This window comes from Podarcis raffonei, chromosome 4 (genome assembly GCF_027172205.1).
Source record: "Podarcis raffonei isolate rPodRaf1 chromosome 4, rPodRaf1.pri, whole genome shotgun sequence".
Lineage (NCBI taxonomy): Eukaryota > Metazoa > Chordata > Lepidosauria > Squamata > Lacertidae > Podarcis > Podarcis raffonei.
In genome coordinates, this window is record NC_070605.1 from 72,464,904 (window position 1) to 72,482,465 (window position 17,562).

The 17,562-nt window shown below is 42.1% G+C and overlaps 1 protein-coding gene across 1 annotated transcript in view; it reads left to right on the forward strand.

Annotated features, from left to right (window-relative positions):
- DHRSX (dehydrogenase/reductase X-linked) overlaps positions 1-17,562 on the forward strand; it is a 101,313-nt gene that overhangs the window by 28,862 nt on the left and 54,889 nt on the right. Inside the window, exon 3 of the mRNA XM_053387296.1 lies at positions 3,358-3,426. Within this exon, the coding sequence (XP_053243271.1) occupies positions 3,358-3,426 (69 nt within the window). The remainder of the gene's footprint in view (positions 1-3,357; positions 3,427-17,562) is intronic.

Here is a 17,562-nt window from a genome sequence, read left to right on the forward strand (position 1 = left end):
TAGTATTCCACATTCTTAGGCTGGTGCACACTCTATCAGCAGAATTCACACAGTGAAAGATGCACAGCTGGAGAGCATTTTTCCAAGTTTATTCAGCGGTGATCAGAACAAAGAAAAACATGACTGCCTGCTTGCGTGTTCAGGCAAAGAGAGAGAAACGAAAGCAAAGACACAACAGAAACATCCTGTGAACAGGAAATACCGTATTTTTCGCTCTATAGGACGCACTTTTTCCCCTCCAAAAATGAAGGGGAAATGTGTGTGCGTCCTATGGAGCGAATGCAGGCTCCCTGGCTTCAGCGATAGCAAGGCAAAGCCTCCGAAGCCTGCGCTCCGGAGGCTTTGCGTTGCTTCCGCTGAAGCCAGGAGAGTCTGCTCTTTGAGGCTGGCGGTGGGGAAAGCAGCGCTTCCCCCATCGCCAGCCCCAGAGATTGGGGGGCAGCAGGAAGGCGTGCGACGCCTTCCCGCTACTCTCCAACCCGGGTTTGAGGCTGGCGGTGGGGAAAGCAGCGCTTCCCCCATCGCCAGCCCCAGAGATTGGGGGGCAGCGGGAAGGCAGCGATGCCTTCCCGCTACTCTCCAACCCGGGTTGGAGGCTGGCGGTGGGGAAAGCAGCGCTTCCCCCATCGCCAGCCCCAGAGATTGGGGGGCAGCGGGAAGGCAGCGATGCCTTCCCGCTACTCTCCAACCCGGGTTGGAGGCTGGCGGTGGGGAAAGCAGCGCTTCCCCCATCGCCAGCCCCAGAGATTGGGGGGCAGCGGGAAGGCAGCGATGCCTTCCCGCTACTCTCCAACCCGGGTTGGAGGCTGGCGGTGGGGAAAGCAGCGCTTCCCCCATCGCCAGCCCCAGAGATTGGGGGGCAGCGGGAAGGCAGCGATGCCTTCCCGCTACTCTCCAACCCGGGTTGGAGGCTGGCGGTGGGGAAAGCAGCGCTTCCCCCATCGCCAGCCCCAGAGGATGGGGGGCAGCAGGAAGGCGCGCAACGCCTTCCCGCTACTCTCCAACCCGGGTTTGAGGCTGGCGGTGGGGAAAGCAGGGCTTCCCCCATCGCCAGCCCCAGAGGATGGGGGGCAGCAGGAAGGCGCGCAACGCCTTCCCGCTACTCTCCAACCCGGCTTGGAGGCTGGCGGTGGGGAAAAAAGCGCTTCCCCCATCGCCAGCCCCAGAGATTGGGGGGCAGCGGGAAGGCGTGCGACGCCTTCCCGCTACTCTCCAACCCTCCTGTGGGCTTTTGGGGGAGATGGGGGAATTCCCCCACCTCCCGCAAAAGCAGGCAAAAGCCAGGCGCTCTTTAAAGGGGCTCCGTGGCTTCTGCTGGCTTTTCTAGGAGGTGGGGGAATTCCCCCACCTCCTAGAAAAGCCCGCAGGAGCCGCGCACCCTTTAAAGAGCGAGCGGCTCTTGGGGGCTTTTCCCCAAGGAGGGAGAAGGGACTGACTGGCTGAGTCAGTCCCTTCTCCCTCCTGCGGGCTTTTGCGGGAGATGGGGGAATTCCCCCACCTCCCGCAAAAGCAGGCAAAAGCCGTGCGCTCTTTAAAGGGGCTGCACGGCTTTGCTGGCTTTTCTAGGAATTCCCCCACCTCCTAGAAAAGCCCGCAGGAGCCGCACAGCCTTTAAAGAGCGAGCGGTTCTTGGGGGCTTTTCCCCAAGGAGGGAGAAGGGACTGACTGGCCGTTTCAGTCCCTTCTCCCTCCTGGTCGAAAAGCCCGCAGGAGTCACGCGGGGCTCCTGTGGGCTTTTGCGGGAGGTGGGGGAATTCTGCCACCTCCCGCAAAAGCAGGGAGAAGGTCTTGGAGTAGCGCACAGGCTGCGTGCAGCCTGTCCACTGCTCCCAGAGCTGGGGGGGGGGGGAAATCATATTTTTTCCTTGATTTCCCCCCCTGAAAACTACGTGCGTCCTATGGTCCGGTGCGTCCAACCGTGCGAAAAATACGGTACGCAGGCTGAGACACAAACATCCTGCTCCCTTTTAAGGTGGAACGGAAATATCCTAACAATTTCATTACAACATTTTCCTGTTTTGCTAATGGTTGTAGGGACCAGCTTGATATTCAAAACTGAAATGTAGAGTTGTATCCAGAATTTATGCCAAATAATCTTTCCATAGTTGGGCTGATATCTCATCTGAAACATGTATTTATGTTCTGAATGTGTACCAAATTTTATTCCAGGATCTCAGTGTTCAAGGGAGATGCTGTGTTTTTAAGCCAATACTGAATGGGCAATTAAGCTTTTCTCTACTAAGACCTTATTTCACAATTTTTTTTTTCTTATACCCAATTTCAACGACTTCCCCATGCCTCCCTTTTCTGCATCCCTGTTTTAAACTTTTTCAACAACCCCTGATCTAAATTACTTATAATTCCCTTTCTTTAGCCTTTTTTTTCACTTATCCAATCATTTATCGCTGCAAATCTGCTATGCTTTACCCATAACATTTTAACACTCACTAATTTTACAACAATTTTTAAGATAAAATTTAAATTTCTTCCAGTCTTCTTCCACCGTCTCTTTCCCTTGGTCACGGATTCTGCCCGTCATCTCCGCCAGTCCCATATAGTCGATCACCTTCGTCTGCCACTCTTCCAGCGTGGGTAGTTCTTGTGTCTTCCAATACTTTGCTAAGAGGACTCTTGCTGCTGTTGTAGCATACATAAAAAACATCCTATCTTTCTTTGACACCAATTGGCCCACCATGCCCAGGAGAAAAGCCTCTGGTTTCTTATGAAAGGTACACTTAAGCACCTTCTTAATTTCATTATAGATCATTTCCCAGAAGGCCTTAATCCTTGGGCACGTCCACCAAAGGTGATAGAAAGTACCTTCAGATTCATTACACTTCCAACATTTATTATTGGGCAAATGGTAGATTTTTGCAAGCTTGACTGGGGTCATGTACCACCTATAAATCATTTTCATAATATTCTCTCTTAGGGCATTACATGCCGTAAACTTCATTCCGGTGGTCCATAACTGTTCCCAGTCAGCAAACATAATGTCATGTCCGATATCCTGTGCCCATTTAATCATAGCTGATTTAACCGTTTCATCCTGTGTATTCCATTTCAACAGCAAGTTGTACATTCTTGACAGATTCTTAGTATTGGGTTCTAACAATTCTGTTTCTAACTTTGACTTTTCCACCTGGAAGCCATAAGACCTTATTTCACTCAGCCGATAACAAAATTCTTTCTTATATTTATTGTAACTCCCCCCCTCCCCTTCTCTGCTTCCTTTGCTTAAACATTTAAGAATTTCAGGTGTAGATTTTTCTTTTTGCAGGATTTATTATTGCGCTTTAAGTCTGCAATACTGACGGTTTTTCACAGTTATTTTTCTCTATCTTGATTTTATAACAGCTGGAAACAAGGAAAAAGAAGGCCAAGAAACTGTGATGAAAATAAAAGAAGAAGCTTTAAATGCAAAAGGTACTGCTATATGCCTTTCCCAGCAAAATTAAAAATCAAACCTCTTCAGCAATGTATTTTTCTCATGGGCATTTTCAGTTCAAGGTACCGATTGTGTGGACTTTTCTCAAACATGTATGTGACACTTGTCATTGAAGTGATTGATTGACCATGTATAGGGCAAGGTGATCTTGCAAGGAAACTGGTCACAAGCTGTTAAAGGCCTTAGATACTAATAGTTATGCCTTGTCAGGGCAGATCTAGATGTAAATAAATGATGGTTGTTCTGGCTGGATAAGTGTAGTGACATGTTCTGCCTTTCTTCTTTCCCAAGATCTATGTGCCAGTGCTCCTTTAAAGCAGTTCTCACCCATCCATGAGGCGGGGTAAAGCAGCCCCCTCAGGTGGTGGAAGCGCAAGAAGTAGTCCACCGCTTCTGATGCTGGCAAAATGCTCCCTCTCACCAACTTTCAGTGAGAGGGAGGCATTCCAGCATGCAATGTTGCTGCTCCCTGGTGTGGAGGAGACGAGTGCCAAGGCCTTGCAGAATGCCCCCTCTTGACGAATTTTGATGAGGGGGGTGTTCTGGCAGCAGGGGCAGGCGGGGCATGGTGGGGGAGCAGGAGGTGGCACATTCCCATTTCGCCTCAAGTGGCGAAATGGGACAGGCTGCCCCTGTTTTACAGTGTGCTCATGAGAGCTTGCGCAGCCTTCTGATTCTCACCATAGCTGTTGTTGTTTCTAGCGACACTGAAGAAGGGAAAATGGGGCGCTTTTTTTTCAGCCGGAACTCATTTCTGGCACCTCTCAGGTGGGCACCATTTGCCATTCTAAGAGAACAAGGGTGGCGTTCGTGGTGAGTTCCGGCACATTTTTTTCTTCTGAAATAGCACTGGGAAAATGCACACAGAGGCCACGTGAGAGATGATTAGGCAAGTGGGGAATTGCATGGTTCATTTGGGATATTTGCATAGATCAGTCATTGCTTTTTACTGCAAAAAGTGACACATGGTTCACAGTTGCTTTTTTGTAAGAAGCCTGCAGACTGTAAATTAGAACAGTAGTGGGACTAGCACAGTTGATACATGTGTGTGTGTACGCAAAAACACAGTATTTGTTCATAATTAGAGTTTAACTTGGGAAACAAACCAGGGCAGATGGTTGAGAGTGGTTGTTGGCTTGCTTGCTTGCTTGCTTGCTTGCTTGTTTGTTTTAAGACCCAAAAGGGGGCATCAGCCTATGTGGCAAAGGGTATTGTTTGTGAGTAAGGCAGAGTTGACATTTAGCCTCCATTTTCTCGGAAGATGCTTTCAAACCACGAGAAGAGAATATTTCATATGTAATGCAATGAGCACAAATATTTCTACTGTAAGATAGCAGTTATGACAAGCAGAGAGGGAACAGAACATCAGTTTGACAGTAAGCAAACCCTGATAAGATTCTCGTGAAACCTTTTAAAATAACTTGTCTAGACAATTTTTTTTTAAAAGTCTGTACCGTCTAAATTTATTTGCATAGATAATTGGCAAAGGATTAAAAGAACTGTTAGGCTTTTTAAAAGTTAGTTTCCTGGTTTCAGGTAGTATTGCAGAGCTGTGCAAAGATGCTTGTGCCACCACATTCTCCCTTCCTTTATATACAGCGTCTTCATTTTCTTAGTATGCTAAACAAACATCTGATGAACAGTGACATGATAGCCATGTAGAGGGCAAGAGTGCAGCCTTTCAGATGTCCTGTATTGTTTATTCTTTGACTGGTCAACTCCTTCCAGGGCTGTGTATAACACTGCTTGGTCCCACAGTGAGGCTAGTTGTTCTATGGTTCCAGAAGACTCTCTTAACTAAAGCTACCAATGAGTAAGAGGAGCTGACACGTGCAAGCCAACATCCCCAGTGAATGAAGCCATGGGCAATGCAGTCTGTAGGACTCGTCTGAGAGGTGGCAGTTTCTGATGGCTGTAGATGCATAGCCAATAGTTAAGGTTGATGGAGGCCTCTGGTCTATAGCCATATAGACCAGTTTAGTCTTGGATATGGAGCGTTGGTCCATGATCTTCTGCCACCAGAAGCTTGTTCAGGCAGCACACAGCCCAGAATACCATCACCATCACCATTATTATGCATTCATCTGTAGTGCTACAGTTCTCATAGAGTTGTATCCAGTGCTGCAATAGTAGAGTTTCACTTGTGCAACAGTATTTTCTCTTCTTCTCCCCACACATGCCTAGAATAAGCTCCATAGTGACCCCTGACCCACTGGAGCAGATTTGAGGGTCCGATGTGGGTTACAGAGGAGAAGAGGGGAAATTCTTGTTGCACAACATGAAGTCTACTAAGTGAACAGAGCAGCAGCATTGGTGCAACCCATAATTTTAACATTTTAATATTGTGAGACTTGTGCTAAAGTATAAAACTAAATCCAAATCTAAAGCATGTCCCATGCCTTCTTTCCATAAGGCAAAGGTTTGAAATGAAAACACACTTATTAAGGCATCGTACGTGGCAGACATTTGATTCGCACGGACAAAGATTTCTATTGTGTCCTAGTTCTTTTCCCGTGGAAACAAAATGCATTGAGCACTTGTATACCTCTTGGACCACTTTATTTGCACAATTTTCCTGGAGCAACAGATCTCACCAGGAGTAACTTGCAACAAATATATATTGATTTAAGCTGGAGACTGCTTCCTTTGAGGAAGATGTATTTTTTTTCAAACTATAATTAGGGTGTCTCGTAGTTTTCTCAAGAGGAACATTTTCATCAGTGCAAGATCAGAGGGAGAAAAGGAATTACATACAGTGGTACCTCTAGTTGCGGACACGATCCGTTCTGGGGTGCTGTTTGCACCCCAAAAAGTCCTCAACTAGAGCGGCGCTTCTGCGCACGCACAGAGCGCGATAGAGCGCTTCTGCGCATGTGTGAAGCGCGCAGAACGCTTCTGTGTGTGCACGCACCGCGAAACCTGGAAGTATACACTTCCGGGTTTGCTGCGTTCGCAAGCCGCAACATGAACCTAACACAACACAAGGTATGACTGTAGTGCTTATTTTGCAAGCCTGGCTTGTGCAGGCTACTGCTTCCTTCTTTTAACAGCTGTTTCAGTACAAGGTGAATGCAGAATTAGGTATTATGATAATGCTTATTTTATTAGTTATTAGGTATCTATATATGATATTCATTACACAACCTCCTTGTCAAGATGCTTCCGATTAGCATGTCTTTATGCTTAATTTGCTACCTGAATTTTACATTTGTCTTCTTGGATCTAATTTTTGTAATTCTATTTTCAGACGGCGAAGTTCCCTTAGCAATCACTTATTCCAAGCACATCCATAATATAAGCAAGACTTTGAGTAGCATATAATATATATTCATTAATAATCTGTGTCTTGATAACCACCGAGACAAAAGCTGATTTCATGTAAAATGCATAAACCAGAAGAATCTGAATACCAGATGGAGTTGGTGTCTGAATGAGCATTGGTGGTTGCCATAGTAAATAGAAATGGTTTGGACTGGGAGACTGATACCACCCCACCCAGTAGTCTGTCATTTGAATGCCTACTACTGTTGAACAAGGGAGGAGCAAACAGAATACTATTGTGGATGGAGGACAGGTCAGCATCCCTGATCTTAAAAAACAGCAACCCAATAATACAGAATTACATTTGGATTTTAACTGAGGGGATACATGGAAGGGTTGGGCTGTGTGGGTAGTGATCTGGAATGAGTCAAGAGCTGGGAACTGGAAGTCAGGTCTGAAGAGCAAACGGGATCAGAGGAGAAACCAGAAGGCAGGATTGGAGACCAGGTCAGAAGCAAAGACTTGCTGGACCTTGTTGCTCACTGAGACAGGAAGTTCTACCATGCTGCCCAGGATGAGTCAGCCTGTGTGGCACCAGTCTGAATATTGCAGTGCCTTTGCTCATCCAATAGGGCAGTGGTCAGCAGTCCTGATAGGAGAACCATTGGGTGGGGCATGCGCATTGACAGCAACTACAGCTTCATGATGATTCTTCTAGGGAAGCAGAAGCTTGGATGAAGACCTTGCTCCTTCACTGTTGACTTCCCAGGATTGCATGAAACTGCATCAGGATTGCATGAAACTGGGTGCTTGACAAAAGAGGCTTTTAGCCTGAGCCAGCAGAGCTGCTCTTAATGCTATGTAGGTTACTGCCATACATATGAGGAGAAGGTAATCAGAGCAGACCTGGAGAACTAGGCATGTCCCAGTTTTTGCTTAGCTTGCAGCAAAAGCAAGCTCCTTCAGGTCATCATCCAGGTTGTTACTGCAGGACAAGTGAACTGTTGGAGCAGGGCTTTGTAGCAATGTCACCTGGAATGGCAGTGTGACAATAACTCCAAAACTACAACATCTCATTGCAGGGTTATAAATACACTGGCCAGGGGCTTTGGATTCCAACATGCTCCTGCACCACCACCACCACCATAACACCACCACCACCACCAATTTATTTATACCCCACCCATCTGACTGGGCTTTCCCAGCCACTCTGGGCTGCTTCCAACACAATATTTAAAATACAATAAAACATCAAAGATTTAAAATGTCCCTAAACTGGGCTGCCTTCACCACTGCAGTGGTACCTCTGGTTACGAACTTAATTCGTTCTGGAGGTCCGTTCTTAACCTGAAACTGTTCTTAACCTGAAGCACCACTTTAGCTAATGGGGCCTCCTGCTGCCGCCGCACCGCCGGCGTGCGATTTCTGTTCTCATCCTGAGGTAAAGTTCTTAACCCGAGGTATTACTTCCGGGTTAGCTGAGTCTGTAACCCGAAGTGTTTGTAACCCAAGGTGTTTGTAACCCAAGGTACCACTGTAGTCTGTTTCTCCAATTAGAGACTGTTGCAAGCTAGCATTTGGTGTTATAGTAGCTTCCCCCAAAGAACCCTAATAATCATAGCTGAGAATGGTGTTGAAAAATTCAAGTTAGAGATCCCTTCCCTGACCCACAGTTTCCTTGGTGGAGGGTGTGACTGTTAATCTACACTACCATCTTAAATCAGTTTCCCCCCTCTGTGCCAGTATGTTAGTTCACATGATACCATGACAGCCAGTCACTTAACTTTGTTTGCTTTCAGACAGTTATATATTCAGATTTTATTTTCTTCCTCTTAATAGCATCCGGTGTGTTAGATGCATTTTATAATCCAGAGTGACCAGGGCCAGATTTAGATTTGATGAGGCTCTAAGCTACTGAAAGTAATGGGGCCCTTTATATGTCCAGCTGCCCTTTGTCAACAACAAATTGTCGCTGTTTTTTGTGTTGAATATATGCTATATGGTCATTTATGGACCTTATAGGTATCTAAAGCCATTTGCACATAACAAATAGGAGCCTACACAACACAAAACACTGTTGCTGTGTGTAGGTTTTATTTTATTTATTTTCTATCTTATATTTTGGAAATGTACATCCAGTTTTTTTCCTTCAAATTTTTTTGGGGCCCCCAAGAGAGTGGGGCCCTAAGCTATAGCTTGTTTAGCTTATATGTAAATCTGGCACATGTGGTGCTAGAACAGTTTGTGGCAGTTGAAGATGATGCACAAAATGTGTGCTAGGTATTCAGTGAAATGCCACAGAGCCCCTCCCTGTCTTATATCTTCCCAGGAAAAGAAACAAAAACAAAATTAGATGGGGACCTTTTGTGGATCTTAAACTATGGTTTGGCTGAAGGAGGGATAGAGAGCAAACCAGAACAATTGAGAGTTGATAGTATGCATATTTATGAAAGAGAAATTCCGTTGCCCTGGCAGGCTAATTAATGTTAACTGTGGTTTAACTTTAATGAGCTTCATTACAACATTATTATAGAGTTAATTATTATTTAATAACTGTTTATTGCAACAAGAAAGATAGGTTCTCATTGAGTGTTCTCATTTTCAAGTTTGATTGGTGACAGTTTTATTTTCTCCTTCCAGTCAATTCAGCTGAACTCCAGGGGAAGTAGGAGGAGGGATTTTTGTAACTATTGTAATTTTCTGTTTATAGAAGTTAGATTATCATTGTTGCCTCATTTACACATGTATGCTCATTGTATTATGTACCTGTTCTGGATATCAGTGTCTTGCTTGTACAGTACACAGCTTATGGAATTATTATTATTATTATTATTATTATTATTATTATTATTATTATTTCTCTCAAATCCAGGTTTCAAATCTTGGTTTAAGGCTAGGAAACCCTGGTTAAGGCTAGCAGGAAAAATCTGAACTGAATAGGGTGTTTACACTGGCCTACTTGCCCATATTGCTGAGCCATGATTCCTCATCCTGGAAGTTTTGTTTAGGTTTGGCATAAAATATGAAGTTCAATGAATTTATCATCAAAGTCTGTACCAGTGTTTTGGATTCTAGTAATTTCACATCATATTTCTGGACTTCCTTTTTCTCTTTACTTATACTTTTTTGGAGGGTAAGGTGAAGCTTCTAGTATCTTGATGGGATATAATTTGCCCTGGGCTTTTCAAATAGTTATACTAGGGCATTTTGTTGTCTTGTAGTGTTGGTGACATTATCTGTCACGATTGCCTGCCTTGTTTCCCTTTCATAGCCAACATCCATGTCTGGTCCTTTATTTAGCTTTCTGTTTACTGCTGTGTTCTCCAGCAAAGATTACTATTGATTTTCACAGACCTTGGGAAAAGAGAGAGCTTTTCAGCGATTGTCACTTCAAGTGACATATATATATATATATATATATATATATATACACATACACACATACATACATACACACATATACATACATACACACATACATACATACACACCCTTCCAAACATTTAGGCTGACCTAGTTTTATTATTTCTTATTATTTATTTTGTTTATGAATTGCTTTCCATGAGGCATCTCTAAGCAATTTACAACATAATTACACATATATAAACACAATTGAAAACAGTTGCATATTAAAACAGTTATGAAAACAGTAAGTATAAAAACAGTTTAAAACTGCAAATGTTAGTATCTGAATTGTTCATATTGGAACAAATGGATTTTCTTTTTTCACCATGTCATTTATCATCAGTGGTGCTACCTGGATGCAGAAAATGGAAAATGTCAAGCTTCAATAGTTCAAGTGCACATTGCAAGGAGGACCATTTGATCACAGCTGGTTATTGATTAATTCCATAAAACTCATGGCCCTTACTGTTCATATCCTAGGTAGGCATACAACTTAAATGCATGGTTAACACTGAGTTGTGCCCATAAAATTCCTAAAAAAGCTAAATGCCCCACTGATTTTGCAAGACCAGTTCTGATCACTTGCAGTTTTATGGGGTGGAGGTGCACTGTTGGATCATCACAATTATTTTGCTTTACACACACACACACACACACACACACACACACACGACAGAGAGAGAGAGAGAGAGAGAGAGAGAGAGGGAGAGACAGAGAGAGAGCTTTGACCCTAGGAAGATGTGTGATAGGTTTCCAAAGCTTTATTTTTGTTGAGTATTCTCCATAGAGCTCAAGATGATTAAAAAAGCACCCAGTGGCATTCATGTCCTATGCTTCAGTTCTGAACTCAGTGGGGATTCCACCCAAGTAAATTTATGATTAGGATACCAGATACAGAACATTCTGCCTGTCACATTTCTAAGTAACTCCATCTGCTTTGCAAACATTGAGATGATGTGCACTGAATTTTGATATCGTACTTTAAAGATCCACTTGGAGAGCAAGCTGGCTGATTTTTCTATGGGAAACATATGGTAATAGTAAGAAGGAATCTGTGCACACAACATTTGCCTTGAACTTCACATGCACTGTGGGAATTTTAATGGGTAGTTATTGTGCCTATTGAAATAATAATTCATTTTTTTATTTTAAAAAATGAACATATTGAACATATCAAAAAAATACAAAATATTGTATTTAAAATAATATATGTGAGCTTTGTTCCGAGCATGTTCTGATTCTGATTTTAAAAATGACAGTTATTTGTGTACATAATTTTAGTTAAATAGGTCGTCTGCACAATCTAGCAACAATTTTCACAACAAAAGCCTGCTGGAAGAATGGAATGGAACTTCACGACTAAAGTGAATACTATGAATGTGATAGGAGGGTGTGATATACATTTCCCTAAACAAAAAGATATTATTTTCCAACTTCTGTTGAATTCATGTCTAGCCTTTGGTAGATAGTGGTTTTTGTGAGCAAAAGAGCAGTCTTACCTTACTGCAGATAGGTCATAAAACCAGCAATATCCAGATTCCAAGTGGAATCTGCTATGATCAGTCTAGAACCAATTAGTTTTTCTCCAAAGCTCCATGCATTGCTCTTTTAATGGGACAGTGCTTGGGACGTTCAAGCCATATTTTTTCCTTGCTAGTTGGAGACGAAGGCAAGCCTAGGAAGAATCCATACCAGCCATTTATGCTTTAATCAGCATCAGACTTGCACAGTTTGTATGCTGACAGGGTGCTTGCCTAACCTTTAGGAGAGGCTCTAGAGAGCTCAAAAAGAGGATTGTGGCAGTAAGGACTGAAGGAGCTGAAATAAAATTAACCCAGAATAGAACTGATGTGCATCAGGGGGTGCTGAATCAATATGCTAAGACCCAGATCCTAAATACCTATGCCACTGGATTGAAAAAGAGAGAGAGAGCTTTGCAATATAAATAATCACGAAGGAGGAGTAGAAGAAATAATTTGGGCTGTTTAAGGTCCCTGAACAAATGGAGGACAAGAATATTGTTCAGGGACATTTCTTTCTTTCTCTCTTCCCACCCACTAGCTGACAGATATTTATTTACTGAATAATGCTCAGGGAAATTTACTTCTCTCTCCCTCTCCACCCACTAGCTGACAAATATTTATTTCCTGGACGCTGAGCTTATCTGCAGAACTCTACAAGCTTAAGGCAAAAAGTGTCAGAATCTGGGAGCTGTTGATATCCTTCTCAACTTCAGAATCAAAGAAAACTTTCTGGATAAAGCTCATATGATAGGGAAAACTCATGGATGTGGGTAGGAATGTAAATATTGTGTTGGAACAATGTCACTGTTTTGAAGTTGCAAAATCCCTATCTGGTGTGGAGTGCTTTCGTGCTCCTGAAGTTATTGACCATTGCCAGATAATTCCTGTAGTTATTGATTATTGCCAGATCATTCCTGAAATACAGGGTGAGTCTTTTAAAAGAGGCCCCATGGAACATGTGTACTCTGTATCCATGGGGCCTCTTTTTTACTCACCCTGTATTTCACATATCTTAAATTCTTTTGAGTTCGGTGAAATTCTCACAGCAGTTTAGATTATATACCTCGGGTTAAGAACTTAATTAATTCTGGAGGTCTGTTCTTAACCTGAAACTGTTCTTAACCTGAGGTACCACTTTAGCTAATGGGGCCTCCTGCTGCCGCCGCTGCGTGATTTCTGTTCTCATCCTGAAGCAAAGTTCTTAACCCGAGGTACTATTTCTGGGTTAGCGGAGTCTGTAACCTGAAGCGTCTGTAACCTGAAGCTTCTGTAACCCGAGGTACCACTGTATCACCTAGTTGACTTGCACAATCTCTGTTTATTGTTGTAGAGATCCAGGTTCCTTCTGTCTGCCTCTTTCTGGGCTTCCTACCTATCTAGTTCCTATGATCAGATCAACCAAATTCTCAAACTTTAAAAGAGTATTTGTTTGTTTATTATTATCATAATTAACAACAACAACAACAACAACAACAACAACTACATTTTCAAAGGACTTACACATGTTTAATGAACTTTGCATGCATTATCTAGTTGAAATCCTTACAATGACCCTGCATGTCATGTCATGTCATTATTTATTTTATTACATTTTCCTCTTATGGGGCATTGAGAGTGTGAATTTGATATCTAACAAAATTTGATATCTAACAAACTAAATGAACCACACATAATGGTGCTTAATATGGTTCTGCTGATAGCTTTTCCATTTTATTTTTGCGGCCAAAAGTATCTGTGTTTTAATGCATAAAATCTGAGGTTGCATTGAGGCCATCACATCACACCATGCTTCTCTTTCTTTTTCTGACATGTTTGTCATCGAGCCCAGATGCCAAGTTACAGTAGCAGCTGGCTCCATGGAGATCCCTGAGGCTACAGCTGTATGAAGTTCTCCTGGTTATACTGTGGGCCAGATCACGTAGATGAATAGTGAAATGCTTTGTCTCAGCAGTCCTGCCCTCTAAAAATCCCAGTTTTTCATTTCCCTTCCCTGAGGTTGAGATCCCAGATCCTCAGTTAGTGCTTTGTGGGCAAAGGGAGATGTACCGCCATCTGTTGTGGTTATGCTTAGTGACAAAGGGGTTTCGGGGAATGGTACACAGTGAGATTTCTAAAATATTTTAGGAATCAATAGAATATACAGCACAATTGTCTCTCTTATCCATATCTGAGGGAGAAAATAAGAACATCAAAGTGAACAATTGTTACAGCATTTCCTAGTGATAACGAGGCGGAGAGTCACTCAAAAGTGGAAGGTCTAGAAATGACCTGTGGTATAAAATATTTGGCAAATTGCTATTGTAGAAAACATAACCCAAGAGAGGGGTTTTGAGGGGTATTGAAAAGTCAGAAACATTCTGAGAAACATGGTGGTACTTAATTTTATATGCTAATGATATAGGACTGAAGAACGTCTTGTTAGTAGTATCACTACAATTATTGCCTTCAACTTCACAAGTCTAGTTGTTTGTACCTTTTATGGTCAAGGGGGGTATACAGTGGTACCTTGGGTTACATACGCTTCAGGTTACAGACTTCGCTAACCCAGAAGTAGTACCTTGGGTTAAGAACTTTGCTTCAGGATGAGAACAGACATCACGCCACTGCTGCAGCACGGCGGCAGTGGGAGGCCTCATTAGCTAAAGTGGTACTTCAGGTTAAGAACAGTTTCAGGTTAAGAACGGACCTCCGGAATGAATTAAGTACATAACCAGAGGTACCACTGTACTCCTGAATATTCAGACTGCTATGGGACTCCCTTGGAAGTTAGATAAAAAATATATTGAATTTCTATAGAAAAAGAAAAATACTTCATTGACCACTAGTGACTTTAATATTGGGAGAGGGGAGATTGGGAAGATGGTTTCTTTTTTCTGTTGTGCTTGTTGTTGCTTATACAGCATTAGAATGACCGACTCTCAGTGTTCAGTGAATGGTCTGAGAACACTCAGTGCAGTTACCTTGTTGAAGCTCAGTGTGGCTCTCATCAGTGCTTAGCTTGGTGGCTACTGAGAAGCTTATGCGAGCCACTCTAACATTTCTTTTAATAACAGCAGCAAAACAACCCATAAATATAATGGGTAGGATTGAAAATTTTGCTAAGATGACCATTCCATCAGTGCATGCATGATGTAACCATCTACTTCCCTGATATGTTGTTTTGGGGGTTTTCTTCTAACCCCCAATAGCCATACAGGAGGAGGAGAGAGAAAACTACACTGAGCTAGTAGGACTCCTTGTGCTGTCTTCTGCTAGCACAACTGTTTAGTTGAATCCAACCCAATACCGTCTTTTGCAGGAACGGGGTTTCCTTCACAATCTGTTCTTGATTACTTCTGCCCTTTTCTGACTCCTAATAATGCAACAAACTTTTATTGTTCTCTGTTTAGTCTCCCCCCCTTTTGATAGAGTTAAGTATAAAGGTGAAATAAGAATTTCAGTTCTGATCTTCATATATTTCGACAGTTTTGATTTTCGTTTGGAGGAGTATACGTGGAGCAGAAATATTCTCCGTTCGTTGTGATTAAACTTGACAGAGCGTGTCCTCAAGTCATCAAATGCAGACCCACGTTTCCCAAGAGCATCTGACACTTGCAACCCATTGGTTTCAGGGTTGTATAACTATTAGGCATTGTGAAAAGCTTTGCTTGATTTTTGTTTATTAAATAAGGCATCTCAACCCATTGTTGAACATAACATAACATAACAACATAACATAACATAACAACATAACACAACACAACACAACAACACAACACAACACAACATAACAACATAGCATAAAACATAATAATATAATACAGTATATGCAAGCAGCACTGTAAGCCATTGATCACTAGTCACTAGTGAAATCAAGTGTGGGGTGAACCATTTGGTTCTAGGAATACCTACCCAGTACAAACTTAAGTAGGCTTAATGGTTATTCACTGGTTCCTCTAGATCAGGCTTCCTCAAACTCTGCCCTCCAGATGTTTTGAGACTACAATTCCCATCATCCCTTGTTGGACTGCATGTGACTCGGATATTCCGGAGCACGGACTGGACACAGGGAGGCAAACGCCAATTCAGGTTTCAAGCAGAGTTTATTTGGTTCGCATATGCAAAGCAAATGGTGCAGCGCAATTCGTTCGCAATCTGCACACCCCGGTTTGGGTGCGCCCACTTCTTATAGACTATACAAACAAACAGAGAGTGAAACTTTTACATTCTTCTCTAATCAGACACCAACATTCCGTGTTTCTCCTTTTGAAGGTTAACACTTCTTAATTTACTCATTCTTGCCTGTCTCCCTGCTTATGGCCTTGATCGTCTCGTAAGAGTTGCCTTGCTTGTCTGCCTGCTATGGCCTTGATTGTCTCATAACAGTTGTATGATAACTGCATGCTGGAAGTTTCTATTCCTGAGGCCCTTCACTCTGACCACTGGTCCTGCTAGCTAGGGATCATGGGAGTTGTAGGCCAAAAACATGTGGAGAGCCGAGTTTGAGGAAGCCTGCTCTAGATCAGTGGGTACAGCACCATTCACATAACACGAACTACCATAGAGGCAGTGCTGCTTTTCTAGAAAAAGAAAAAGAGTTGCCGGAAATCACCATGAACTCCTCCCTCTTTCTCTTAGAATGGCAGTGGCACCTACCTGAGAGGTGCTGGAACTCAGTTCCTGTGAGTTCCCCATGGGGGGAAAATGTTGCATAGATGGTATTAAAATTTTCAGAAGTAGGGGGTCCATGGCTTATCTTTTGAAAAACAGGGGGTCCACAGTACTTAGCTAATTGGGAGCCACTGCTCCCAATAATCCCAGGAACTGTCACAACAGAATAAAATATTGGGGATTCGTAGAGGTGCAGTACACAAGATTTCCCTGCAGAGGCCAGTTTAATTTGTGGTGCAGATAGTTGCTCAAGTAGTTTAGGAGTTCGATGATGCTGAGCTTACTTTATTTTTCTGGTATTTCAGAGAGTCATAAACAGTTCACTGTGTGCATTATATGTTGGTCTTGCATGTGTATGCCTCCCAAACACATTCAAATACTGATAAATCACATTTGCAGCATAATTAGCACTGGTCTCTTGGGAAGGGAACCTAACGGAACCAACTCCAAACATACATTGTTCATTGCTATGCAGCCTCTATATATGCTAGTCATTGGATCAGATGGTGAGCTTTTGTTCTCAAAACCTGGGTGGATAAAAATCAATGATTTTTTTTTATATAAAAAAATATATAAATCAGATTTTTAAAATTTAAATTGGATTTTTAAAAATTTAAATTGGATTTTTAAAAATTTAAATTGGATTTTTAAAATAAAATGCTTTTTGGGGAAACAATCTTTCTAAACATAGTTTTCTATTTAAGTTACATTATAGTCCAAAGGCTATTCATCAGGAAATAAGGATTTGTTTTAAGTTTTGCATGCGTGCTAAAATTCAGTCTAAGGTGGGGTTTAACAAACATGGATACATATGCTATAATGTTATTGTTTTACTTAAATAAATAGTTTAAATTGTTATTAAGGAAATGATTATTTTTCCCTTTCCAATAAAGTACAGCAGAAATGTTGTCCAAATATAAACAGTTAACTTATTAAACCTCACAATAATTTCATAATTATCTGTCAATGTATTTCTAATAGTATAACCAAATCAGTAGTTTTTGATATGGTTGCAAAAAATATTCTGAAAATTTATTATTCCAAAAATGAAAACTTCCATCTGGTTGTAAATATTAAGATTATACCAGCAAGAATGAGTCTTTCTGTAAAAAAATAGATTTAAATCAAGTCTTACTGACTAGTGATTTAAATCAAGTCTTACTGACAAGTGATTTAAATTGTGATTTAAATCGATTTGATTTAAATCAAATCCACCCTGCTCAAAACTGATTTTAAATTCCTGTTCCTGTTAAATTCCTTGGGGATGTAGCCATC